General features: G+C 38.8%; 2 protein-coding genes and 1 pseudogene across 6 annotated transcripts; 2 read left to right on the forward strand and 1 right to left on the reverse strand.

Annotated features, from left to right (window-relative positions):
• Nucleotides 1-227: 227 nt before the first annotated feature.
• LOC137725210 (potassium transporter 11-like) lies at nt 228-6,886 on the forward strand. Of its 4 annotated transcripts, none has more exons than XM_068463813.1 (9): nt 228-631; nt 1,007-1,361; nt 1,663-1,888; nt 2,432-2,677; nt 3,886-3,936; nt 4,076-4,336; nt 4,444-4,617; nt 5,190-5,444; nt 5,783-6,886. In XM_068463813.1, exons 2-9 carry the CDS (start codon nt 1,230-1,232, stop codon nt 6,823-6,825), a joined length of 2,388 nt encoding a protein of 795 aa, XP_068319914.1. In that variant the 5' UTR covers nt 228-631; nt 1,007-1,229; the 3' UTR covers nt 6,826-6,886. The 4 variants fall into 4 exon arrangements, with proteins under 4 accessions (XP_068319914.1, XP_068319915.1, XP_068319912.1 ...); XM_068463814.1 differs by having other exon boundaries at nt 1,666-1,888; XM_068463811.1 differs by having other exon boundaries at nt 1,246-1,361.
• A 1,189-nt stretch (nt 6,887-8,075) lies between these two features.
• On the forward strand, nt 8,076-22,285 carry LOC137724663 (potassium transporter 10-like; annotated as a pseudogene).
• Nucleotides 22,286-22,777: 492 nt separating this feature from the next.
• On the reverse strand, nt 22,778-26,011 carry LOC137726285 (APO protein 1, chloroplastic-like). 2 transcript variants are annotated; one of them, XM_068465189.1, is made up of 5 exons: nt 25,857-26,011; nt 25,387-25,472; nt 25,222-25,295; nt 23,953-24,317; nt 22,778-23,821 (listed from the first exon to the last, which is right to left on the reverse strand). In XM_068465189.1, the coding sequence occupies exons 2-5, from the start codon at nt 25,439-25,441 to the stop codon at nt 22,984-22,986; spliced, it is 1,332 nt and encodes a 443-aa protein (XP_068321290.1). In that variant the 5' UTR covers nt 25,442-25,472; nt 25,857-26,011; the 3' UTR covers nt 22,778-22,983. The 2 variants fall into 2 exon arrangements, with proteins under 2 accessions (XP_068321290.1, XP_068321291.1); XM_068465190.1 differs by having other exon boundaries at nt 25,387-25,462; nt 25,857-25,995.
• Between the last annotated feature and the right edge of the window lie 226 nt (nt 26,012-26,237).

The raw sequence follows: 26,237 nt of genomic DNA on the forward strand, positions 1-26,237 counted from the left end.
TGGAGGTTCCGAGTTCGATACTTCGAATTAGTGAGTTTGCTTAACTGAAGCCTTAAGCAGTGTGAAATTCTCCATAATCTCGCAAGATCCGGAAGAAGTGAATACCTGGGACTTATCATCAGCTATTCCTTTTTGTAAAAAGAAAAAATGAAAAAAACTTTTTGTCCCTCTTGGACATAAATAACCAAAAACTAACAATCAAACTTATCTTCTGTGGATTTACTTGTGCATAAAGAAAAAGAAGAAGCAACTTCTCCTCTTTACTCTCTCTCTCCTCTCCTTGTCTTTTTCTAGATATTCTCTCTGCATTCTCCTATTAATTGGCGGAGAGATGCTTCATGAGTAAATCCTTTCTTTAAAGCAGCTGTGTGTTTTTCTGTTATTTGGCTGAAAAGCTTGCCCCTTCAATAAATAAACTCCCAAGACGGACTGTGAAAACCTGCGCTGCAAAAGGACATCCTTTCTGTTTCAGCCAGCCTTTGTTTTCTCCTGCAGAAAACCGACTCTCTCTCCCACTCTCTCTCTCTGTTCATCTTCCCTGCTTTAGTGCATCATGGGATGCTTCTTGATCATGTGGCTGAGACTCAACCACCCCACCAGCTGACCCCACCTGGGAATTCCAGTGGCAAAAGTAATAATTATCACTTCCTTGTTTCTTCTGTCGTTTCCTTGTCTGTGTGAGGTGTTCTTTAAGCTCTTCTGTCATCAATTGCCAATTGGGTTTCTGGGTTTTAACGGGTTTTGTTCAATTCCTGAATTTGGGTATATTTGGCACTGAGTTGAATTATAAAACTTTAGTTTTAATTCATTTTCTTGGTGGCTTTTATCAAAAGATTGGAACTTTGGTTTTTGTTCTTTCAAGCTTTTGGTGGGTGTCAACTTTTTGAGCTCTGACAATTTCTGTATAGTGCTTTTGGATTGTCTTTTGTTGTTTTAAAAGATATGTTTTTTGAACTGGACATATCATCCTAATCAGTTTTTGTTGTTGTTCTCTTTTGCTGTGCAGATTGTATTGTTTTGTTTGTGGGTTTCTATGCAAAGTTGTATTGGGAGTAAATTTTTCAAGTGAAGATAAAAAATTGAAGATCTGGGTCTAGCTTTAAAGTCAGTTTTTTGTGATTTGATTTTGGTTTTGTTGAGTATTCCTGTTATGGGATTTGGATTGTGAGGAGTGAGGGGATATCAGAAGGAATAAAATTGTGGAAGCTGCAGAACCTTTTGAAATTTCAATGGCTTCAAATGCAGAGGTTAATGGAGACAGTGATACCACCAACAAAGGCAGTATGTGGGTTCTGGATCAGAAGCTTGACCAACCCATGGACGAGGAGGCTGGCAGGCTGAGAACTATGTACAGGGAAAAGGTACTCTCTCTCTAATCCTCCCACTTCCCTCTTACATATGTGTATGTCAATCTGTAACAGTTCAGAAGTAATTCAATGAAGTTAAAACAGTTTTTACTCCCTGTATAAGAGTTTATACCTTCTCAGGCTAAACTATTAGTAAGTAGTTCTCTTTATTCTTTGTTGGACGTAATTCAACTGCTATGAAAACGACTGGAATGTGGTATATGCTTATAGGTTGAGTAATTGCCTGTTATTAGTTGATTTGCAAGATAATGTATGTTCTTGATTCTGTTTGCTGATCCAAATTTCGATTCTCCAGAAGTTCTCCGCACTATTGCTTATGCGGCTTGCATTCCAAAGTCTTGGAGTGGTTTTTGGAGATTTGGGTACTTCTCCCTTGTATGTTTTCTACAATACCTTTCCCCATGGGATTAATGATCCGGAGGATGTGGTTGGAGCTCTTTCGTTGATTATATACTCTCTTACTCTTGTACCGCTCCTCAAGTATGTATTTGTTGTTTGTCGGGCAAATGACAGTGGTCAAGGTAAACCAAACTCTACTTGTAGATTTGCTCCATTAAATTCAACTGTTCTGGTGTTTTATGGGATTGTAAAATGGACAAAGCACATGTTTACTATTATTTGCTACTACAGTTAAAATATGCCTACTTCAAATCTATGCTAGCGTATAAAGTGATCTCTGGCAGAATTGTTTCGAAAAGTAGCATATACTAGTGTCTAGTGTTCGGCTTACATTAATGATGCACGCCTATAAATTTTTTACTTACCTATTCAATCCCCAGCTCACATCATTGGTTATGTGTTTTAAGTTATGCTCAGCAATGTGTGAAGCTATACTTACACATGAAGTGATTATTTTGGCAACACTGATACATATACTTCTTAATTTAGAATAAAGGTTTGGTAAGTTTTCATTTTAGTTCTTCACCTGAAATTGATTAAACATGACATTGTGTCTGCTTTGTTTTCAATGTTCTCGAACTACATGCCTCCAAGAGTTGTAAAGTACCTTTTGTGCTTATGAGTCACCGTAAAGTCTTATGGAGCTTGTGGTTTCTGCGTTGCAGGTGGAACATTTGCTCTTTATTCACTTCTCTGTCGGCATGCAAATGTTAAAATTATTCCTAACCAACACCGGACTGATGAGGAGCTAACGACATATAGTCGTTCTACTTTCCATGAACAATCATATGCTGCAAAAACCAAGAAGTGGTTGGAGGGGCATGCATCAAGGAAGAATGCCCTTCTTCTTCTGGTCCTCATAGGCACTTGTATGGTGATTGGAGATGGAATTCTTACTCCAGTTATATCTGGTACGCATTCCACAGTAGGAGTTATCCTAACCTTTCTCCTAGTAATTAATCTACCTGTTTGTCCTTTTTTTTTTTTAATCTACTTTTTTGGTGCCACAATAAGTGAAAAAAATTAATTAGGAGAAGCCCAATGGTGCACTCAGGTACATAAGAAGTATACACACAAGAAGTAATTGAGAAACAGAGAAACTTCTTATTAAAAGGCCCAAAGAAGTTAAGAAACAAAGAAAAGCTAGAAAAAGATAATGTGTTCTGGAGGTCAATGTAGTTATCGACATGGATAACAATCTCAAAAGTCAGCCTTTAGCCAATACATAGAGTGCTACACTCAGAAAGATCTAACATATCTGTCTAAACAGAAAAAGAAGTAATCCAAACTGTATGACTCCTCATCTTACTAAAGGGCCATGCCAAGAAGTAAGGGCTGAAGAATGCTCTTGGAAGCATCCCACGATCCACTAAATAACAAAAGCACAAAGGCCTACAAATCACATGACAATGTATCAGGAAATAATTTATTGATTTTCTGCATGCTTACTCAGTCTTAGGTTTTCCCATGTTTTTCTCGGTACTCAGTGGTTCCCTTATTAATCTCAGTGTCCGCAGTTTCAAAGAGTTAATATCTTCATCATTCTCAAGAGATAGAATGCATTCCATTAGTCTTGGTATCTAGTGATGTCTGGGAAACTGTCGCAGGTTTTATTGAAGAAAAATCTGGTTCCACTTCCATGGGTTGAAGTAATGAGTTGGAAGTGGAAGTTGGTTAATGTCATGTCATCCTGAACTATTGGACATGATATGGCGTATTTTCTTCATACATAGAAGACAATTAAAGTTGCAGATTTTAGGCACCATATAATTGAACATCTTCAATGTTCTTTTCTTGATTCTGGAAGCAGAAAAAATTTCACTGCTTAAGATTTCCTACTTTGTCTAACAGTTTTCCATAACACCCATACCCTTCTTATTTACGTAATTAGGAATGTACTACTCTCTTGCATTTTCCTTTATCTCAACTCATCCTTCATTCCAAACCATTTGGGTTGGCTATTTTAATTATCTTTCCCACACAACATGGAGTCCTCTTTTTTTCTACTCAGTTTGATAAAAAAAAGTGACACATCAATATCAATTAAGTTAAATTTTTTCTATTTTCCTCAGGTTCACCGCTCATTAGAAAATGACTAACTATGCTTTGCTTTTGACAGTTTTATCAGCTGCTGGTGGGATCAAAGTCAGAAGTCCTGGCATGAACAGTGGTACCACTAAATTCCGTGGAGCTAAAGTTTACTTTTTATTCTTTTATAATTGTCAATTTTTTATGATTGCTGCCTCTGCATCTTTCTCCCTCATTACTTGAACTATTTCTTAACTTATACTTTCTTTGTTGTGGTACAGATTATGTCATACTCGTTGCTGTTGTAATATTAGTAGGTCTGTTTAGCGTGCAGCACTATGGCACAGATAAAGTTGGTTGGCTCTTTGCTCCCATTGTGCTGCTTTGGTTTCTATTAATTGGAGGTATTGGCATTTTCAACATCTGGAAACATGACAGTACTGTTTTGAGAGCTTTTTCCCCCGTGTATATATATCGGTATTTTAAAAGGAACGGGAGAAATGGTTGGACTTCCCTTGGGGGTATTATGCTTAGTATAACAGGTAAAGTTTCTGTATCCAAGTTTCACTTTCCAACTCTTTTAAGTTTCAACAAAATTCTACCACATCTCTGATCTTGGATTCTGATGGAAAATTCTGAATGATTACAGGGACAGAAGCACTCTTTGCCGACCTTGCCTATTTTCCAGTTTCAGCTGTACAGATTGCGTTTACTACAGTTGTGTTTCCTTGCCTTCTTTTGGCCTATTGCGGACAGGCTGCCTTCCTTGTGAAAAATCATGCAGACAAAACTGTGCTTCAAGCATTTTATCTTTCTATTCCAGGTTTCTTCTAATTTATATTTTGCATTTAAAGGATGCTCATATCAAACATGGTGGTACACATAACGGTTTTCTCAAAATTGAGGCATAACATTTCAACGAATAGTTTTTGATAGAATTAAAGAACATGCCCTTCACTCCTCAGTACCTTTTTTAGTCTTTTTAATCGTAACTAACGTAGATTGTTGGGTCTATTTTTTTGTACAAAGGAGGTCAAGGTGGGGATGTGCACGCTCAAACTTTAACTTTGAGTGTGAGAGTAAATACTTTCTACCTTTCGAGCTACAATCAAGCTACAAGTCCCCACTTCTCTATTTGCTGAGAGATTATTTGATCAAATATTTGAACGAATATGATTGCTTTGAAGAAACTCATCAAAATTGATATGACACAAAATATATTTAGTAGTCTTTTAGTTGGAGTGGGTATGTAATATTTCCTGTACAGAATTTTTACTGTGCCATCTCTAACATAATCTAAGAAAAGCGGGGAAACAAGTAATATAATGTCTTACACAGTAGGCACTAGGCAGCATGCTGTTGTTCCAAAGATGCTTACTGTTTCTCTTACTGCAGAACAAATATACTGGCCAGTCTTCATTGTTGCGACTCTTGCTGCCATAGTTGCTAGTCAAGCGACAATATCAGCAACATTTTCAATAATCAAGCAGGCTCATGCACTTGGCTGTTTTCCTAGAGTCAAAGTTGTACATACATCAAAGAAGTTCCTCGGCCAAATATATATTCCAGATATTAATTGGATCCTTATGATTCTTTGCATTGCTGTGACTGCTGGGTTCAAAAATCAAAGCCAAATTGGAAATGCTTATGGTAAGTTCATCCTCTGCTAAATCTTGTGAAGCTTACGTAAGCCATATTCTCTACTCTGTGCAACTAGACTCGAAGAACATGTAATGTAATTGCGAAATCTTCTTTGAAAAAAAAATGGTTGAAAACTTCTTTAAATAAAATAAGAGATGGGAGAAGTATTTGAGATAAACTCAAAGGTGAAGAAGTCGGGAGGTGGTGAACTTTTTTTGAGACAATGTAGAGAAATAGTTGCTGACCTGCCGTTGTGAAATTGATTTATGATGAAATTTTTACTAGTTTAAGCTCGTTCTTCCAAAATAAGCTTGCACTCACTTGAGTTATATTTTATGTTGCTACAGGGACGGCAGTTGTAATAGTCATGCTGGCAACCACATTGCTTATGACTCTAATCATGATATTAGTGTGGCGCTGCCATTGGATTCTTGTCGTTACATTCACCAGCTTGTCGCTGATTGTGGAATGCACTTATTTTTCCGCTGTACTCTGCAAGGTTGATCAAGGTGGATGGGTTCCTCTTGTGATTGCAGCTGCTTTTCTTCTCATCATGTATGTTTGGCATTATGGTACGTTGAAACGTTATGAGTTTGAGATGCACAGTAAAGTTTCAATGGCATGGCTTCTTGGGCTTGGCCCCAGTTTAGGACTGGTTCGGGTCCCTGGGATAGGACTTGTGTACACCGAGCTTGCAAGCGGGGTGCCCCACATCTTTTCCCACTTCATCACCAACCTGCCTGCAATCCACCAGGTTGTTGTCTTTGTCTGTGTTAAGTACCTCCCTGTATACACCGTCCCAGAAGAAGAAAGATTCCTTGTCAAGCGGATTGGCCCCAAGAGTTTCCACATGTTTCGTTGTGTTGCAAGATACGGTTATAAAGACCTACACAAGAAAGATGACGACTTTGAGAAGAAGCTCTTTGAAAACCTTTTCCTGTTTGTCCGGCTCGAGTCCATGATGGAAGGGTGTTCAGACTCAGATGAGTACAGCATCAATGGCCAGCAAACTGAGAGATCAAGGGACGGCCTCTTAACCAATAATGGCAACACAACCACTTCTACCGTAGACCTCAGTATCTTATCAGTGGACTCAATTGTTCCGGCTAAATCTCCACCGCACGCGAACAATACCGTGAGTTCGTACGGGCAGATGAGCAGCCAGAATGAGATTGATGAGCTAGAGTTTCTGAATAATTGTCGAGAGTCCGGGGTGGTGCATATACTTGGGAACACGGTAGTGAGAGCAAGGAGGGATTCCAGGTTCTACAAAAAGATAGCCGTTGATTACATTTATGCATTTCTCAGGAAAATTTGCAGGGAGAATAGTGTGATCTTCAACGTTCCTCATGAGAGTCTATTGAATGTTGGACAGATTTTCTATGTGTAATTTTTTGTCTGTCATAAAATAATTACTTTATATCATATGTAAATGCCAATTGTATTTTTTTTTAATTCTGTATTATTGCAACTATAGTTACAACAATAAAGTCTTAGACCAATAAGTGGGTGGCTATATGTATTCTAGCATGCTAATGCACCCGGTTTTGTCCCAAATCTTTCGTTAGCTCCAAGTACTGTATGTTTTTTTCCTTAGAATCTCTTCATAAGTCTTCCTCTATACTTTTAGCCCTAACTCTGCCTGATATTCGCACCTTCTAACCAGAGCATTTGTAGGTCTTCGATTCACATGTCCAGACATTCTTAAACAATTTTTTCTCATTGTCACTTCAATTGCGTCCAATCCTACCTTACCTTGGATATTTACATTCTTAATCATGTATTTTCTCGTGTGCCCACACATTCAATGAAGTATTCTCATCTCAGCTACATATTTTTTGCGCATGTTGATGTTTGACTACCCAACATTCTGAAGCACAAAGCATTATAAGCCTTATTGCCATCCTATCCTATATTTTTTCCCCCCCCAAAGCTTTAGTGGCTTACTACAGTCAGTATAATATTAGGAATGCAATTAGACCGTTTAGAAATGTTACAAAAACTTGTGAAAAATGGGATTATCTGTTTTTGCCTTCTGTTGAACTTGGTACTTGTTTATAGCTTTGACATGGGAAATGTAAATTCTGGTATTTAACATACGTCGAGAATCTTCTTTGTAATTTTTTTTAACAGAAAACATGTCAAGCTCCAAAATTTAGATTTTTTTTTTTTTTTGGGTAGAATAGTAATTTTGAACTCGAGAAAGAGGAAGTGAATTCTCTCAACAAACTGAGAGGGAAACTCGTTGCATGTCAAGCTACGTGCTTGTTGCATCGTGTCACTCAGTTTTCTACAAAGGTCTTGTCTTCTACGTAAAAATCTGGATATTTATTTCGTTTTATTTCCCTTTTGTTACATGAAATGCAAAATCTATAAATAGGCGAGGCATCAAACCATGATCCGATTGCATTGCCCTCCGTAAAAATATGAGACGAATAAAAATTCCTGCCCCTAATCCTCTACAAACTGTTGTCCCAAGCACCAAGCAAATTCTGGGGTACCACAAGAAAACCTCAAGAAAAAAAATGGAAAAATAAAATTATTCAAGTGAAGAAATTGGAAAAATGTTGCTGGATAGGTGAAGTTCGAGCACGGGAAGAAGAACCCATTTGCATAAGTGAGCTGCTGATCACTGCAACAATGTCTGACAATGGAGACACTGAAAAAAAAGGTGGGGTCTGGGATTTGGATCAACAGCTCGACCAGCCCATTGATGAGGAGGGTAAAACGGTCAGAAACGTGTACAGGGAGCAGGTTCTCTCTCTCTCTCTCTCTCTCTCTCTCTCTCCCCCTCTCTAAAACCCAGCTCAACAAATTTGGAAATGTCAAAGCTAAAGTCTTTAACTTGTGTAAGTTGTTGAGATAGGGATAAGTAAAATGATTCAATGGACTGCATTTTCAATTAGAAGAGAAGTTTCGTAGGGCTGCCCTACTAGGGAAGCTCTCACATTGATTGGAAGTAACATGGGTCAGGTGACACCAAAATATAGGAGGTCCCATGCACAAGCGAGATGTGCCCTACGATTGACATGGTTGGGATGTTGCTACCGATTTTTTTCTCTTCAATTAGACGTAGTCAGAATTTTCTTATTAATTGTAAACTCTTTGATGGCAGACGTGATTTGAATGCAATTAACAGATATTTGAGGTAATGTGTTATTCCTAGGACTAGCTTTTGGTCCTGTTTCTGATTGCTCTTGGTTCACTTCAGACGCGTTGTTCAGTGGGAACGGTTCTACAGCTTGCATTTCAAAGCCTTGGTGTGGTCTATGGAGATTTTGGCACATCCCCCTTGTATGTTTTCAAAAATACATTTCCTGCAGGAATTGATGACCCGGAAGATTTACTCGGAGCTTTATCGGTTATCATATATTCACTCACTCTTATTGCACTCGTGAAGTATGTTCTTATAGTCTGTAGAGCGAATGACAATGGTCAAGGTAAACTGATGATTGATCTAAATTTAACTGTGTTGATTGTTCACTAATCGGTACAGTTGCATAAAAGATTATGGATGGTTTTTCATGTTGGATAGTGGCCAAATTAGGCTAGGAAACAAAACAATAGTGATGAGGGAACATCATGATAAGGATTATGTTTCCTTGTTTTGTGGCTTGTTTTGTGGCTTAAATTGCTCCATGTTTTGTGGCTTTTTCAAAGCCATAATTATTTGGCATAAGAAGGGGCACGGGTGAAGAGAGAGTTGTAGAGGGATGAAGAGATGTAAAGCATCCAAAGAGATGGTGAGAGCATTTGGCTCTACCATGGGTAAGGGTGAGAGAAATCAAGAGAGCTAGAGTGAAAGATCTCTTGTGAAAGAACTCTTGGGGTAGAGTGAGGCTCTTGAGAAAATTCTGTGAGTGGGTGTACAAGGGATATGGGATTGGGATTTAACTCATGTGTAACTTGTACTGTTTTTCTCATAGTGAAGAGCAACATCTCTCCGAGGACGTAGGCAGGTTTTTGCCGAACCTCGTAAATTTCTCGGTGTCTTTATTTCTTGTATTTTATTTTGTTCAACTGTGTGTGATTTTGGTGAGGTTGTAATCTGAATCTCGGTTCCGCACTAACGAACGGGCCAAGGCACAACAATTGGTATCAGAGCATCGTTGGGGGCTTTGATTCGTGGGAGGTCCAGATTTGTTGTTCACCATGGAATTTTCAGTTGAGCAGTTTAAAGGGAGAGGCGGTTTTGCTCTTGGTAAAGGAGAGTAATGGAAGCCTGAAGAAATGGAAGCCGTGTTTAGGGATGCTTGGATCAACTGCGAAAGTTGATGTTGAGGAAGAAGACAAAGGCCTCTTTCTTCTTACCTCACTTTCAGATTTGTACGAGAACCTTGTGAAACTTTACTGCAAGGAAAGAAACAGTAAGTTTGGAGCAGGTGCAAGCTTCTTTGGTGTGGAATGATACACACAAGAGACCATGGATGATGGTGGGCACAAGACTGCTTAAGCTATTCAAGGTTGAAATCGTGGAAGAAAATTGGAAAGAGGATCTGAGAGAGACAGCAGGTTCGGATTCGGTTCCGAAGGCAAGGGTCCACAGTGCTACGGGTGCAAGGCCGGGTTAGCAAGTTTGTGGTGGAAGACTTTGAGTATGCCCTCTAGGTACTCGAAGCAACACTTCTCCTGGTGATGTTTAGTCTCAAGTGTTGCAGGGGTTTTGCAGCAGGTGGAGCTATGGGATTCACAGGTGATGAGAAGGTCCTGAGGTAGGAGGAAGTGTGGGAATTTTGTCTGGCTCGATGGCTTGTTGCTGGAAATAGGCGCGCTGACGAGTTTCCAGGTTACAGACAATGAAGAGGAGGAAAACCTGCTGGAGGAGACGAGGATGTGTTGAGATCCTGTCTGAAGCTAAATGGTGATTTTTAGCTTGCAGCAGCTGCACATGCATTGGCAGTAACTGAATCGGAATAGGACCAACGAGGTGGATTCAGAGTGTGCATGCTGGTACGTAAGGCCAATGGACTTTGGTACAATTTGGCCAAGGTGGAGATTGTTGGATAGTGGCCAAATTAGGCTAGGAAACAAAACAATAGTGATGAGGGAACATCATGATAAGGATTATGTTTCCTTGTTTTGTGGCTTGTTTTGTGGCTTAAATTGCTCCATGTTTTGTGGCTTTTTCAAAGCCATGTTTTGTGGCTTTTTCAAAGCCATAATTATTTGGCATAAGAATGGGCACGGGTGAAGAGAGAGTTGTAGAGGGATGAAGAGATGTAAAGCATCCAAAGAGATGGTGAGAGCATTTGGCTCTACCATGGGTAAGGGTGAGAGAAATCAAGAGAGCTAGAGTGAAAGATCTCTTGTGAAAGAACTCTTGGGGTAGAGTGAGGCTCTTGAGAAAATTCTGTGAGTGGGTGTACAAGGGATATGGGATTGGGATTTAACTCATGTGTAACTTGTACTGTTTTTCTCATAGTGAAGAGCAACATCTCTCCGAGGACGTAGGCAGGTTTTTGCCGAACCTCGTAAATTTCTCGGTGTCTTTATTTCTTGTATTTTATTTTGTTCAACTGTGTGTGATTTTGGTGAGGTTGTAATCTGAATCTCGGTTCCGCACTAACGAACGGGCCAAGGCACAACATTTCGAGCTGTTGAGTTGTTTCATGTGGCCTCAACTTTGCGGTCCATTTACTTATTTCCCCTTCGTCCTCTTAGGGTTGGTTGGTGGTTCTTATGTTTGTTTCCCTTGGGAGCGATTGAAGGAAGGTTTTCTTCCCGAAGATTTCATGAATTAGAAAGGGGGAGGATAAAGTTGGTGAGGGGGAGGGAACAGATGAAAGTTTGGTGTACAAACACTATGTAAATGTATACAAGACATCCGCGTAATACAAACGTTTGACTAATATCATGCATCCTTTGCTGTGTACTTTTGATAGTAGTATACTGTAAAATGCAGTTCCTGTAAGCTTATCCTCCTCATGGTTGCAGGTGGAACATTTGCTCTTTATTCATTGCTCTGCCGGCATGCAAAAATAAAGACTGTTCCCAACCAAGACCATAGCGATAAGGAGCTAACAACATTTAGCAGTTCTACTTTTGGTGAGAAATCATTTGCTGAATGCACCAAGAGATGGCTGGAAGGACATGCAGTGATGCAGAACATACTTCTTATTCTTGTCCTGATTGGCTCTTGCGCTGTGATAGGGAACGGGATCCTGACTCCAGCCAGATCAGGTATATTATCATCGTGTCGTAGACTCGTAGGATCATTCTTCTGTCTATATATGTTTTTAATCATCTTACAGATTTAGATCATTTTCGACAAATATGAAAGTGAGTAGGTTACACGAGAAGGTAAATCGGTTTAGGCAAGTATAAAATGAACAAGTGATGGATAAGCCAGGTTTATCGGATACTTTTCGTAATTAGTAGACAAAAAGAAGGAAACAAACAGCGGAGAACTTCTTGTCTCCGATGGTATTCATGTTGCCATTTTATTAAGCACCTGCTCTTAAGATGAATATGTAGTCCCACTTTCTGTAACTATCTGCACAAATTCGAGATGAAAGCGAGTTATATCAATGAAATGTCAAACTTCTCTTTGGACATCTTCGAGGGTATCCCTTATCATGCAATTTGTCTAAATTGAGGAGGAACTTTGAGTTGATTTTGCACAAGCTTTATTTGTTGACCTGGCTGTCAATCTCTAACACGTATAACTCGCTTTCATATCGGTCTTTGTGCAATTTTTCTAGGGACATTAAGGCCTCGTTTCCATTGAGTTGAATTTGCACGAGGCCTTAATATGTTCTTTAATGCTAATGAGGTGAGTATGATTCTTTCTCAGTTCCATTGGACGCTGCTGAACCATATTCTATTTGATAATTATATGTAATACTTAACCATACTTTCTTTAACAGTACTGTCAGCGGTCGGTAGGATCAATGTCGGATGGTCCCCGAACAGTAACGGTATCTCCATGCTCCTGGATGTAAAGTTCTTCTATTTGCTTCATCATTTCTGTTACTGAATCATTCAATGTTCCAAATCTGATTACACATTTTTATATACAGGCGTAGACGTGCTTGTTGCTGTTGTTATACTGGTACTTTTGTTTGTCGTGCAACAATTTGGTCCAGAAAAAGTTGGTTGGCTGTCTGCACCAATTGTGCTCCTTTGGTTTATCGTTATTGGCCTGTGTTTGCTGTTGCAACTGCAGCTGCTATTGTTGCAAGTCAGGGCATCATCACCGCCACTTTTTCATTAGTCAAGCAAGCCCTTGGACTTGGCTGTGTCCCTCGAGTCAAAGTTGTACATACATCGAGGAACCCTCACCATATTTATATTCCAGACATTAACTGGATTCTTATGATTCTATGCATCTTCATAGCAGCTCGGTTTAGAAATCAATTCGAAATTGGGAACGCTGCTGGTAAGTTTTTTCTCTTGTTCCCATATATCACACCTTCTTCTCATCCTGCAGAATGTCCTATAATTATTTTCATCCTTTTCGATTACGTTCTTTCGTATCTACAACTTTTCTCAAGTGTTCAATTTCTCTGACGTTCTGACTGTTATTTGCATCAACTGATGCAATCTTATGTGTTGCAACGGGGACGGGGGTTCTTATAGTCATGTTAGTAATCACATTTCTTATGATGTTGGTCATGATATTAGTTTGGCGCTGTCATTGGATTCTCGTACTTATCTTCAGTGTCTTAACGTTCGTGGTGGAGGGCACTTACTTTTCAGCTATACTCCCCAAGATCAATCAGGGGGGCTGGGTTCCTCTTGTGCTTACGCTAGCCTTCTTTATCGTCATGTATGGCTGGCATTACGGTACAGTAATACGCTATGAGATTGAGATCCACAGCAAGGTGTCGATGGCATGGCTTCTTGGACTTGGTCCTAGTTTAGGACTAGTTCGGGTACCTGGGATAGGCCTCGTGTACTCTGAGATAGCGACTGGAGTGCCACGCATCTTCTCTCACTTTATCACCAACCTGCCCGCCATCCACACTGTTGTCGTCTTTGTCTGCGTCAAGTACCTACCTGTCTGCAGAGTCCCAGAAGAGGAGCGGTTCCTTGTAAAGCGTATTGGACCCCAAAACTTCCACATGTTCCGTTGTTTGTACGATATGGCTACAAAGACGACCACAAAAGGGATGATGAGTTTGAGAAGAAGCTCTTTGACAATCTCTTCACTTCGTCCGGCTTGAGTCCCTGATGGAAGGATCTTCGGGCTCTGATGTGTCCAGTTTACTGAACCAGGACGCCACATGGAACAATCACAGTGCCAATGCAGACCTGTCGATAGCATCAGTAGGCTCACTTGAACCTGATGATTCTCCGGTGCATATCGGCCAGAGTTTGGCCTACGCTTCTGTCCCGCAGAGCAAGCAGCTGGTGGAGCTCGACGGGATAGAGTTCTTGAACCGGTGTAGAGATGCAGGGGTGGTGCACATACTTGGGAACACTGTCGTAAACGGTAGGGGGGGATCGAATTTTTTCAGGAGGGTGGCGATTGATTACCTGTATGCATTTCTTAGGAAGACATGCAGAGGGAACAGTGCGTTGTTCAATGTTCCTCATGAGAGTTTCTTGAGTGTCGGACAGATTTTCTACGTGTAACACTTTTTTAATTTGTAAGTTAGCTTCTGCCTTCTCCATTAGACAAAAAAGATGCAACATTCAGAACTAGACTACTAAAGCGTGGATTTTCCAACAGGCATATCCTCAACTTCGTGAAAAACTTACGTGCAACGGGATGTATATTCTTCTGTGTTCCTACAACACTCTTGGGATAAGAATTTTCACTCTAAATTTGCTAAGAAACACGATGGTTGGCTTAGAAAAACACAAAATCACTTGTACAAGAGATTTTTTTTTTTTTTTTTTTTATGACAAAATGATATTCTAAATTTTTGTGATAAGGTGAGATTTGAACTAATTTCACTTTTAACATATTACATTGGGGCTTATTATATTAATACCCCACAAATTGTTGAATAAACCCCACATTTGCTTTTTAACTTAAAAATTATCTTAATACACCCCACATATTTTTCCATAATACACCCACACCCCACATTCTCAATATACAACTTATATTTTGTACATACACCCCACATTTCTCAAATCTTATAACACTCTTTTTTAATTTTTACAGACTGAATCTAATCATTTGAAAGTTTAGTTTGCCAAAAGATTTCAAATCATCTGAACGTTTTGTTTGCCGAATGATTTCAAAATGATGATTTGCTAGGTAGTGTAACATCAGCAATGGCTTCATTGTTAGGTTTAACTTCGTGCTACGCAATTTTTGTTTTGACTTTCACGAACTTCATTTCTGCAGTGTGGAGCACTTGGAAAACACAAGGCTCTAAAAAACGTTAGGCGCTAGTCTGACAGCAGGCTGGCGCCTAGCCACCTAGGGTCTAGGCGGGCGTCTAGGCGGATTTAGGTAAATTTCTTGTATATCTTGTAAATAAGTGCATATTGACACTTACAAAAAAATATATTTGTATGGAATCCATGAATAAGATAATAAAAGAATGATAAAATGTAAAAAGAGTATCCAATAAATCTAAATTTTAAAAACACATTAAGCATATATGTCATATAAGTTACATATATAAAGTGAGAAAGTGAAAAATGTGAAGTTTTCAAAAGATCAAGAAAGAAATTCTTCTCCCTATTTTAGGGTTTTAAAATATAATAATAGAGATAAAATAGTAATTTAAGATATTTTAAAAGAAGAGATATAGTATTGGAATTTAAAAAAAAAAATTAAATGGGAAGAGATAAAATCCCACCGAACGTCTTACCCCACATCTGCAACCCCTCTTTCACGTCACCAAAGAAGTCTCAATCCAACATAATGATGTAATAGTAGAGAAAAGATTAAAGAAATCAATTCTATTATTTAATGATTAATGATAAGGCATAGTGGGTTTCTTTCTCGCACATATTCTTCTTCTTCTTCAATCTGGGTTGTTTTCCATTTTCTCTTCCTCATCACTCACATATACATCTTATATTTTTCTCTGTAAGTTCCCTTCTTCGTCGAGTCTAACATTAATAGAGTTGATTTGCAGATGCAAGTCTGCCTAAGACGAGAGGGCATGGAACAGAAGACCAGAGTTGCAAAGGCATTGGCGATGGAAGAAGACCAGTATCAATCCGCCTAGACATGCCGCCTAGCGTAGCTTAGACCACCTAAAGCGCGTAGCGAGCACCTAGCTCCTCATCGATTTTGTAAACGATTTTCTCTAAATCGTATCGAACAACCACTGCTCAGCACCTAGGCGCCGCCTAGGCCGCTTTTTTTAACACTGGGAAAACATTGGTATCCATTACTTCTAAACACTGAGAAATTGAAGAAAAAATTTCTTGGAAGAACAAAGGTAAGGACATTTCATGTAAACTCTCATTGTGATCCCTAAAAGATGAATATGAATATAGAAGTTTAAATAACACAGCAAACGCAAGATTAAATAATTATCGATGTCATCGAAATTACTAAAACAATGAAAAATATGAAGTCTTACCTCATGTGAAGCTTCCGAAACATCGATTTCGTGTTTCATTCGTCAAAAACAATTTTTCTCAATCAAAATGTTTGTAATTTCATTGGTTAGGATTTTTTCAACATGTTCGTAGTTTCCTAAATATCACAATATAATATAAAATTGATAATAAATCCTTTGGTTTATATTTTCCTCGCACTTGCTTTGACTAATGCCGTACTACTAAGTTAATGTTTGTACGACATTGACTAAGTCCGTGTTTGTATAACGTTGTTAATTGGCACACAAAACTAGCAGAACGTAGAAACATCACACTCATGGTAACATGGTAAAATAATGAGTTTATTTGCCGGCTGGTTTGGTATTACTGTGCTTTGAAAAAAAGCTGCTTCTGCTGTGCTGTGAGAATAAGCAGCTGTGAAATAAAGCAGCAAAGTGTTTGGTAAACTTTTTTGTAAAAGTGCTTTTGAAAAAAAAAAGCAATATTATAGTGTTTGGTAAAACTTTTATGTAAAACAGATGTGAAAAAAATCGGTTTTTCAAAGCTGGGTTTTGCAGCTTCTTGTTTTTGGCTTTTTTTCACCCAAATTTGTGAAAAAAAGCTAAAGCTAAATGTTTATCAAACACAAAAACAGATCCCAACTTTTTTATACTAGCTTTTTTCATAATCATTTCAGTACCAAACCAGGCCTTAGAATCTTGCATGTTAACAAAAAGAAGCTCATAAAATAACATTCCAAATCTCGTGAATGATTTTGGCATTTGTGTCAGTTGCTTTTCAGGTTGTTGGTAATTGTTGATTAAAAATATATATATTTCTGACATGCAAGACATTACACGTTACGAGATTTTTTTACCGTGCTTTAAAAACATTTGTAACTTGAAATTCTCCTGGACATTTAAGGAAGGAATTGATTTTTTAAAGTTGTTGTTTTAACGAAACATTTCTGGTACTGTTCATTTATAATGAAAAATCACATTTTTATCTTTTTCTGGTACTATTTACTATACATTTATTTATCATTTTTCATTAAAACTAAAAAAATTTTAGACTTTGAGTTAGTTTCCCTTTTTGAATTTCTATTCGGAATTGGATCCGCTCATGACCTTAGTATTCAGAGCTTAGAGTTCAATTCATCTAGACCGCACAAATTCAATCTAACGATTCCCATTAACTCATTTTTCTGGCCCATCATACAAAATCAACGGCTCTGATTTCTTTTACATACCAATCAGTAGCACAGATGATTTGATTCTTAAACTCTATACATTAAGGTTCAGAGCGGATACAATTCCTTTCTATTCAAAATTTTATATTAAAAAATTAGGCCAAAACACAAACTTGGTAATAACAATTGTCTTAGTAAGATCCAAGAAATTGACCGAGAAAAGGTAAATAACTAAACATTCACCCCGACAAGATTAAGAAATGACTCAATGATTGCCAAAACAAAAAAGGGAATGAGCTAGAAGTCTGTAACTCCTCTTTTGCTGGGAAATGGCGTTTTCTCATCTCTCTCACTCTTGTTTTATGCTTTAATGGCTACTCGAAGTCTGTAAGCCAAAACCCACCTGGGAATATCACCTGCAAGTTGCACCCAAGGTAAACACACTAATAAATTTTGCTTCTTTTCCCATGTTATTTTACAATTTTTGTGTAAATTATAATATATATATATATATGTATATATATATATATATCCTGGGTGTTCTTGGACTGTCATGGATTCAATGGAGTTCTGGGTTATTGTTCATTTTTGGTGTGAATCTCTGGATTTGATTCATTCAACTTGTTCATCTTCTGTGTTGGAATTCTGGGCGGTGCACTTGTTTCACTTGAATGCTTTTTTAGTGTTTTATACTTGATGATGAGCTTTTTAACTGGGGATTGCATATTGGTGTTTAGTTATTCTGGGAATTTTCCCTGGTAAGTTGGTCGCAATTCAAAAGCAGAATCTTCAGATTTCTAACATTGATATCTGTTTTGGATCTTGTCCAGCAGGACTAAAGTTTCAAACTTTAAATTATAGAGGGGAAGGATTGAAAAGAATCTAGTGGAGAGGTGAATTGGTGGAAGGGAAGTAAAGTCCTTTGAATCATCAGGTTTCGAATGGCTGCAACAATGGCAGCTGATGAAAGCACTGATAAGAATGGTAACGTTTGGGTTTTGGATCAGCAGCTTGATCAGCCCATGGATGAGGAGGCTAAAAGGTTGAGAAATATGTACAAGGAAAAGGTATTATCTCACTCCTTCACCCCTGTTCTGCAGTGGAACTGTTTGAAAACCGAATTCACCAGTACGAATAGAAATTCGACTTTGAACTTTCGAAATCTAGCAGTCCAGCAATTGGTTGGTTTGTTTATAATCAATTCATTAATGTCTTCAGAGATTTGTTATTAATATTAACTTTTCGTACTACACGGTTGAAACGATTCCTTTATGTAACCTTGAAGGTATTCTGCTATTTCTGAACTATATTTGCTCTTGTTGCTGATCACTTCTTTTCTTATTCTTCCAGAAATTTTCAGCATTATTGCTTGTGCAGCTTGCATTTCAAAGCCTTGGTGTGGTATATGGAGATTTAGGAACATCTCCTTTGTATGTTTTCTACAACACATTTCCTAATGGAATTGATGACCCGGAGGATTTAATTGGAGCTTTATCTGTTATTATCTACTCCCTCACTCTTATTCCACTCCTGAAGTACGTTTTTATTGTTTGTAGAGCAAATGACAATGGTCAAGGTAATTTGAGCGCAGTCTATCATCGATACATAAGCTCTTCCTTCCCCTCCCCACCTTTGTAATGTTACCGTATTACCTTGAACACTGTGCTCAGATCATTAATCAAAAGTATCTATGTTTTGATTATTCACTGATAGAGACAATAACATCAAGAGCTATAGATGCTGTTCTTCCGGGTTTTAGTTCATGTCAATTTATCCTCCCCATGGTTGCAGGTGGAACGTTTGCTCTATATTCACTACTCTGTCGATATGCAAAAATAAAGGCTATTCCTAACCAAGACCAAACGGATGAGGCACTAACAACATATAGTCGTTCTTCGTTTGGTCAGAAATCATTTGCTGCAAGAACCAGGAAATGGTTGGAGGGGCATGCATTTATGCAGAGCACGCTTCTTATTCTTGTCCTAGTTGGCTCTTGCATGGTGATTGGGGACGGGATTCTGACTCCAGCCATATCAGGTGCGCAGCTTCATTGTTGATAGTGTAGGATCATTCTTCTGTTTAACTATCCTCATTGGTAATTTTCGTGATCATGTAGTTTTGTTTTATGGATATCCCAACACTTTCAACCTGCGTGATTAGTTCCTATAGGCGTAACTTGTAAGGGAAGCATATTGCAATCCCTTATACTCTAACCAATCTTAATTGAGAAACTATTTTTTTAAATGGTAAAAGCTACTTCCTGGAAAGCATTTAGACTAGGTTAGAACATTAAAATACTCTATAGTTTATGATAACTCCCGCTGTGGCGAGTATGATTCTTTGTCAGTTCTATTGGAAGCTCTTAACCATATTCTGTTTGATAAGTATACTTAACGCTTAACCATATTATCGTTTGCAGTTCTGTCAGCAGTTGGTGGGATCAATGTAGGCCACTCCAAGATTAGTAATGGTATCTCCATACTCTTGGACATAAAGATACTGTTTCATTTGCTTCACCATGTTTGTTACTCATCGAACATTGTTTCCAAATCTAATCATAACTACTCATTTGTTATACAGAGGTAGTCGTGCTTGTTGCTGTTGTTATACTGATACTTTTGTTTAGTATGCAAAGCTATGGGACAGATAAAGTCGGTTGGCTGTTTGCACCAATCGTTTTTATTTGGTTTCTCGTAATTGGAGGAATTGGCATGTTCAATGTTTGGAAGTATGATAGTAGGGTTTTAAAAGCCTTTTCACCTGTATATGTATATCGATTTTTCAAGAGGGGAGGAAAAGATGGGTGGACTTCCCTTGGAGGTATTATGCTTAGTATAACAGGTAAAATTTCGATATTCCATCCTTTTTTATTTGTGAAATTCAAGCAAGTTTGTGACATAGTCCCTGAAGACTGGTTGTGAACACTTACAGGCACTGAAGCACTTTTTGCTGATCTATCCCACTTCCCAGTCCCGTCCGTGCAACTTGCTTTCACATTGGTTGTATTTCCTTGTCTTCTATTAGCCTACAGTGGTCAAGCAGCATACCTTACAAAAAATCCACACAACGTGATTGGTGCTTTTTATCATTCCATTCCAGGTTTGTTTGATTTCTTTAACTGCAAAATATAACATTTAGGTTTAGGTGTTTATTTTGCCAAAACTGATACCAGCTCAATATGTCTGAGAGATACCATGATACTCAAATTTCACGTAAAGTAGAAATCAGTTATTTAAGAAAAGCCGTTAAACTTTACATATATCATCAGAGTGGGATGAATGCCCTGGCTTTTCGGTAATGCATTGCGGAAAGATTCTGATTAATCGTTCTTGCAGACAAAATATATTGGCCCGTGTTTATTGTTGCAACTGGAGCTGCTGTCGTTGCAAGTCAAGCCACCATAACTGCAACTTTTTCATTAATCAAGCAGGCACTTGCATTAGGCTGTTTCCCAAGATGTAAAGTCGTGCATACATCAAGGAAATACCGTCACCAGATATATATTCCAGAAATTAATTGGATTGTTATGATTCTCTGCATTGCCGTGACAGCTGGGTTTAAAAATCAAAACCAAATTGGGAATGCCTCTGGTAAGTTTAATCGGATGTAGCTTATATTATACATATCTTCCTATGTTACAACATAATTTCATGAAATTTTCAGTGTTTTATCCATCCATGAAAAGACATCGACTTCAGTTAGTATGAAATTTTTGGTATAGCATTGGTGAAGAAAGAATTTCCCTCCATATCATGCCATCTTTAAATTCTATGAAAATTTTATAGCGTTAGGAAATCTACGATGGCAATAAGGATTCAGGGTAACCATTTCTCTTCTCAAAATTATGTTCTCACTGTTACTTGTCGTATCTCATTTCAAGCTTCTTGGTTGAAATTAAGATTGCACCAACTAACAAAATCTTACGTGTTGCAACAGGGACGGCAGTTTGTATAGTCATGCTGGTAACCACATTGCTTATGATTTTAGTCATGATATTAGTGTGGCGCTGCCATTGGATTCTTGTCCTGATCTTCACTGGCTTATCATTGGTTGTGGAGGGCACTTACTTTTCTGCTGTACTCCTCAAGGTCAATCAAGGCGGCTGGGTTCCTCTTGTGATCGCAGCAGCCTTCTTTATCATCATGTATGTTTGGCATTATGGTACAGTTAAACGCTATGAGATGGAGATGCACAGTAAGGTTTCAATGGCATGGATTCTTGGACTTGGTCCCAGTCTAGGACTGGTTCGTGTACCTGGGATAGGCCTTGTATACACGGAGCTAGCAAGTGGAGTGCCCCGGATCTTCTCTCATTTTATCACCAACCTACCCGCCATCCATTCTGTTGTCATCTTTGTCTGCGTGAAGTACCTTCCTGTCTTCACAGTCCCAGAAGAAGAGCGGTTCCTTGTAAAGCGGATTGGACCCAAGACTTTCCACATGTTCCGTTGTGTTGCAAGGTATGGCTATAAAGACTACCACAAAAAGGATGATGATTTTGAGAACAAGCTCTTTCACAACCTATTCGTGTATGTCCGGCTTGAGTCCCTGATGGAAGCGTCTTCAGACTCTGACTTATCTAGTTTACTTGAGCAACAAACTAATCAGTCAGGAGATTGCGAGTTGAGCAATGTCAGCAATATGCACCACTCCAATCAAGTAGACCTGTCAATTGCATCAATGGACTCGATCATGCCTGATGATTCTCCATCGCATGCAAACAACCCGACCTCCTTCATTCCGGCAAGCAGCCAGGCCGAGGCTGATGAGATAGAATTCTTGAACAACTGTAGAGATGCAGGAGTGGTGCACATACTAGGAAATACTGTCATAAAAGCCAGGAGGGAATCAAAACTATGGAAGAAGATCGCTATTGACTACCTATACGCATTTCTTAGGAAGGTGTGCAGGGAAAACAGTGTAATGTTCAACGTTCCTCACGAGAGTCTCTTGAATGTCGGGCAGGTTTTCTACGTATAGCATCTGCGTCAATGTTGTAAACTTCTAACACTTCAAGTTTACGTATTGTCATCCATTTCAGTTCACTGCAACTTGTGGATCGAAATCTAAGTCCCTCCCACAGGGAGATTTTTCGGCCAAATTTGTTTCAGTAACGAGTTTTCTGCTGTACTCCTCAAGATCCATCTATTGTTTCATATTACTTCAAGTCTTCAATGGCGAATAAATAGATTAAGCAATGTGATTTTGTACTTGTTTATTTGTCTTCAACATTCCACTTCGAATGCTTCTGCTATATATAAGCACAGAAATTATATACACAACTAGAAGGAAGAAAACAGGAGGAAACAGAAGGCAATTAAGACAAACATTTAATAAGAGTAAACAAAAAAGGTCTAGTAAAATTCAATCCGAGATGGAAATTTGCTCCCGCGATGGTGTCAAATGACTCGAATCTTTTTCATAGGTGGATAATAGTTTTTATCATCTTTTTCATAGGTGGATAATAGTTTTTATCTTTGACGTAGGTCGATAATTAATGATATTAAATATTATCATCATTAAGTAGAAAAGTACTACAAGTTGATGACAATATTAATATTTCCTTGAAATGTCGAAAGAGGTCTTAAGTTCGAGCAAGGTTTCTTCATTGATTCACAAGGGAGTCGGGACCACATGTTTATCTATCGTAATGTGACTATAGGAGTTGAATATTATTGTCAAAGTCACTCTAATGTTTATTTAACTCGCTAATTAGTAATCAATGTTGGAGAAGATTTCAAGTTCGAACTCCCCCTCCGTTGATAATAAGAAAACGGAAAAGTAAGGATAGGGTGATGGGTTCAAATTGGATAGGTCCAGGGTTCGAAACTCTCAAAAGTAACCAAAAGGTTAAAAATCATATATACATGCGTCACAGTATTCTGCTGCACAAAAAGTCTAATATTCAGGCAACTAATTGTGCCTCCTCACTTTCAGGGACAACAATGTCAAGCCTCATCATGGGTTTATATTTCTCAGGGATCTGTGCACCTGCCTGCAAGCAAACCTCTACAACTGCCGGAGCCTTCCCGTAGAACTTCTTGAGTGCACCGCCCTTCAACGGAGGCCCTTTGGGGTCTTCGACATGCCATACGTAATTTGGAGGGAAAACTTCATCCACGGTAGCATCCTGCCAGCCATGCTTCCCATCCCTCCATTGGTGCTTGAATTCCCCACAAAGCTTCGCATTGTGACCCCAAGGTCCCACGTGAACCTCGGAGCAATACCCGCATGCCTTCACCGTGTATTTATCCATCAGCTTCGTCACCCCCAACTTAACAGTTTCATATGCATCCATTGTCTCCTGTGCAATCTTGGGAATATCTGATGGTGGTGGAGGTGGAAACCGCCCACAAGCCCCATGTGTATCGAGATCAATAAGTGATGATGGATCTGCAGAGATCCCTGGTAGAGGCTCCTCAATCAATCCACCTCGATCGATCACTTTCCTTCCAATCATACGGATGGGTTTGGTTCTTCGACGTGAAGGGTACTCAGGGATCTCAACACCAGCTTGGATGCACAGCTCTACAACAGCTGGAATCCTGTCGTATTGAAATCTAGTTTCATGCTTAATGCGCCGACCAAAAGGGTCATAGAGATGATATGCCTCGATGGGTACAAGTACGTCATTGACGGAACCCTTGATCCAGGAGTGGAAGCTCCGGCGTTTAGCACTGGTTGCACCAAGACAGTCCTGTATGTGATGACCAGAGTGGCTCACATGAACCTCAGAGCATTCACTGCAGAAAGAATTGAAGCATTTTATTGTTCCAAGTAAAACCTAGGTTTCTCAGAGGTTAGTACACAGCTATATACAGCCGCATCATAAATTCTGAAGGATGGCCACATCATACAAATAAAGCATACTTACGTGCAAGCGTATACCGGAATGATGTGCAACAGCTGCGCAATGCCTTTAATTAAAATTTTCCAGGAATCTAGTACATGGTGAGCAACGGGAATCAGATCAGAGGCAAGTAATCCATTTTTTGGAGGTTCGAGGGGCTTCTCTATACCCAATTCTGCAAGTTTTTTGTCCTCCTTTGCGGCCTGCTTGATCTTATTTAAGGGAATAGGATACGGTTTCTTCTTATTCTTAGGTAGTACAGGTGGAAGATCCACATTTTGGGGATATGCTTCTCTCTTCCTGTAAGTTGGTTCTACTCTGGTCTTTCTACTGGCAGAAAAGATGGTTCCAAATATACTTCCTCCTTTATGAAGCTTTCCATACTCAAACTGCAATGTGAATAAAACTTAAGCATTAGGTCTCAGGATGAAACTCAAACACACGACTGCTTATATGAATTTACAAATTAAGTAGGACGATATTCTCAAAGCAGCCATACTGTCAAATTACAGTAGTCTTAGAGTGTAACACCACTAGGAACACTTGTAAGAAGCTAATTGATTGGTTGTGAGAATCCCGAAGATATACATGGGAACATAAACGGTTATAACAGAGTTTCTATTATCAGTATCGAGTTAACGGCAACTTTAGGAGGAATCCTTTCAATACTTTTTCATCCCTTTTTCTTTGCATTCATTTATTTTTCTTTAAAAAATTTCAGTCTCATATGGAAACAGATGATTCTGCCTCAGTAGTGGGCAACCAAATAGTATGACTGAAAAACACAAAGTTGAGCTCTTGTCAAGACTCAAAATTCAAAACACAAGAAAATTTACAGTATTCAGATGGGGGTGTGCTATCCACACACCCATTTTTACTTCTCACACACCCCTTGTTAATTTATGTCCGTTGATCTTCTTCAACTCATCCGATCCGACGGCCGAAAACCAAAAAGGTGTGGGAGAAGTAAAAAGGGGTGTGTGGATATCACACACCTTCAGATATCCATAACCATTTCAAGGAGACGGACAATCCACAAATCGGAACCAACGCTGGGTAAGTCTGATAATTGACATTAGCATTCATATGTTCCATGCTATGATTAGGAATTAGTTGGCTCTAAATTGAGCTTACGCATAGCAAGCTCAACTAAAAAGCTCACAGCAACGGTTAAGGAACTGGGTAAGGACTTTTCCATAATATTTCTCCAAATCATATGTTATGCATACTTGTAGCACAGTTCCACAATAACGAACAAACAAACAAGACAGAAAATAAAAGATAGAATCAAACCTTCAACCCAAGACCATACGATGTTGCAGCTGATAACTGAGGCTGCTTGAACTCAATGGTACAGAGGCAAGCACCTACAAAGTTAAGCAAAACCAATACATGTTATTCGTAAACTTTCTAAAAATAAAAAATCGAAGATCGAAAATGAAAGAAGAACTCGATCACCTTTCGGATATGACTCCCACAAAGCAGAGGATGCTATTGGAGGATTCTGGAACATCTAGCTAATATTATTACGAGTCTGCGGTCTCCTAATAAAACCAGTTACCCAATTATTAACATGGCATTTCAATTCCAATATGTAACAGCTGAGACAAAATTGCTAATGAGTGAACAATAACACAAATACAATAAAAAAAAACATGGGTATTCAACCAAAAAGGAAAAATATTTCCAGCAGCACAGCACCCCCGCCCAAATCCCACTTTTTTTTTTTTTTCTTGCTTAAAGCCAAACCTAATGAAATGGTGTTGCTTTTGGACTGTAGAATTTACAGAACCCATCAAATTAATGTTGGATGGTTTCTCTGAGGCTTTTCGTCAAACATTTTGCGTGCACAGCAGACGACGGTCGGATAAACACAACGCAATTCAAAACTTTGAAACAGGTATGCGCCCGTGAGAGAAAGAGCTTACCTTTCGGCAATTTTGAGAACACGACACTGCGAGTCTGCCGCTGTCAAGAGTTCGTGGGTGGCCGTTGTTCTTCAATTAACGGTATTATTTGCAGCAAGCTTCTCCTTCATTATCTGTTGATGGAAATGACATAGTTGTATATAACGCACTAATACGAGGGCATATATAGGAAATTAATTATTATTTCTCGTTGGATAGTTTCTAGACCACGAGTATCATGTATAATCCATCCGCAAACAATTCAACAATGAGATAATGCACACACAACAAAGTTACATTATTACAATAGGATTAGCCGTATTTAGAGGTCAAATTCAAGAAAAACGAGCGTCATTGACTCATTGCACTCGGTAAGTCAAAATTGATATCTCGTCCAACTAA

Source organism: Pyrus communis, chromosome 2 (assembly GCF_963583255.1).
Source record: "Pyrus communis chromosome 2, drPyrComm1.1, whole genome shotgun sequence".
Taxonomy (NCBI): Eukaryota; Viridiplantae; Streptophyta; class Magnoliopsida; order Rosales; family Rosaceae; genus Pyrus; species Pyrus communis.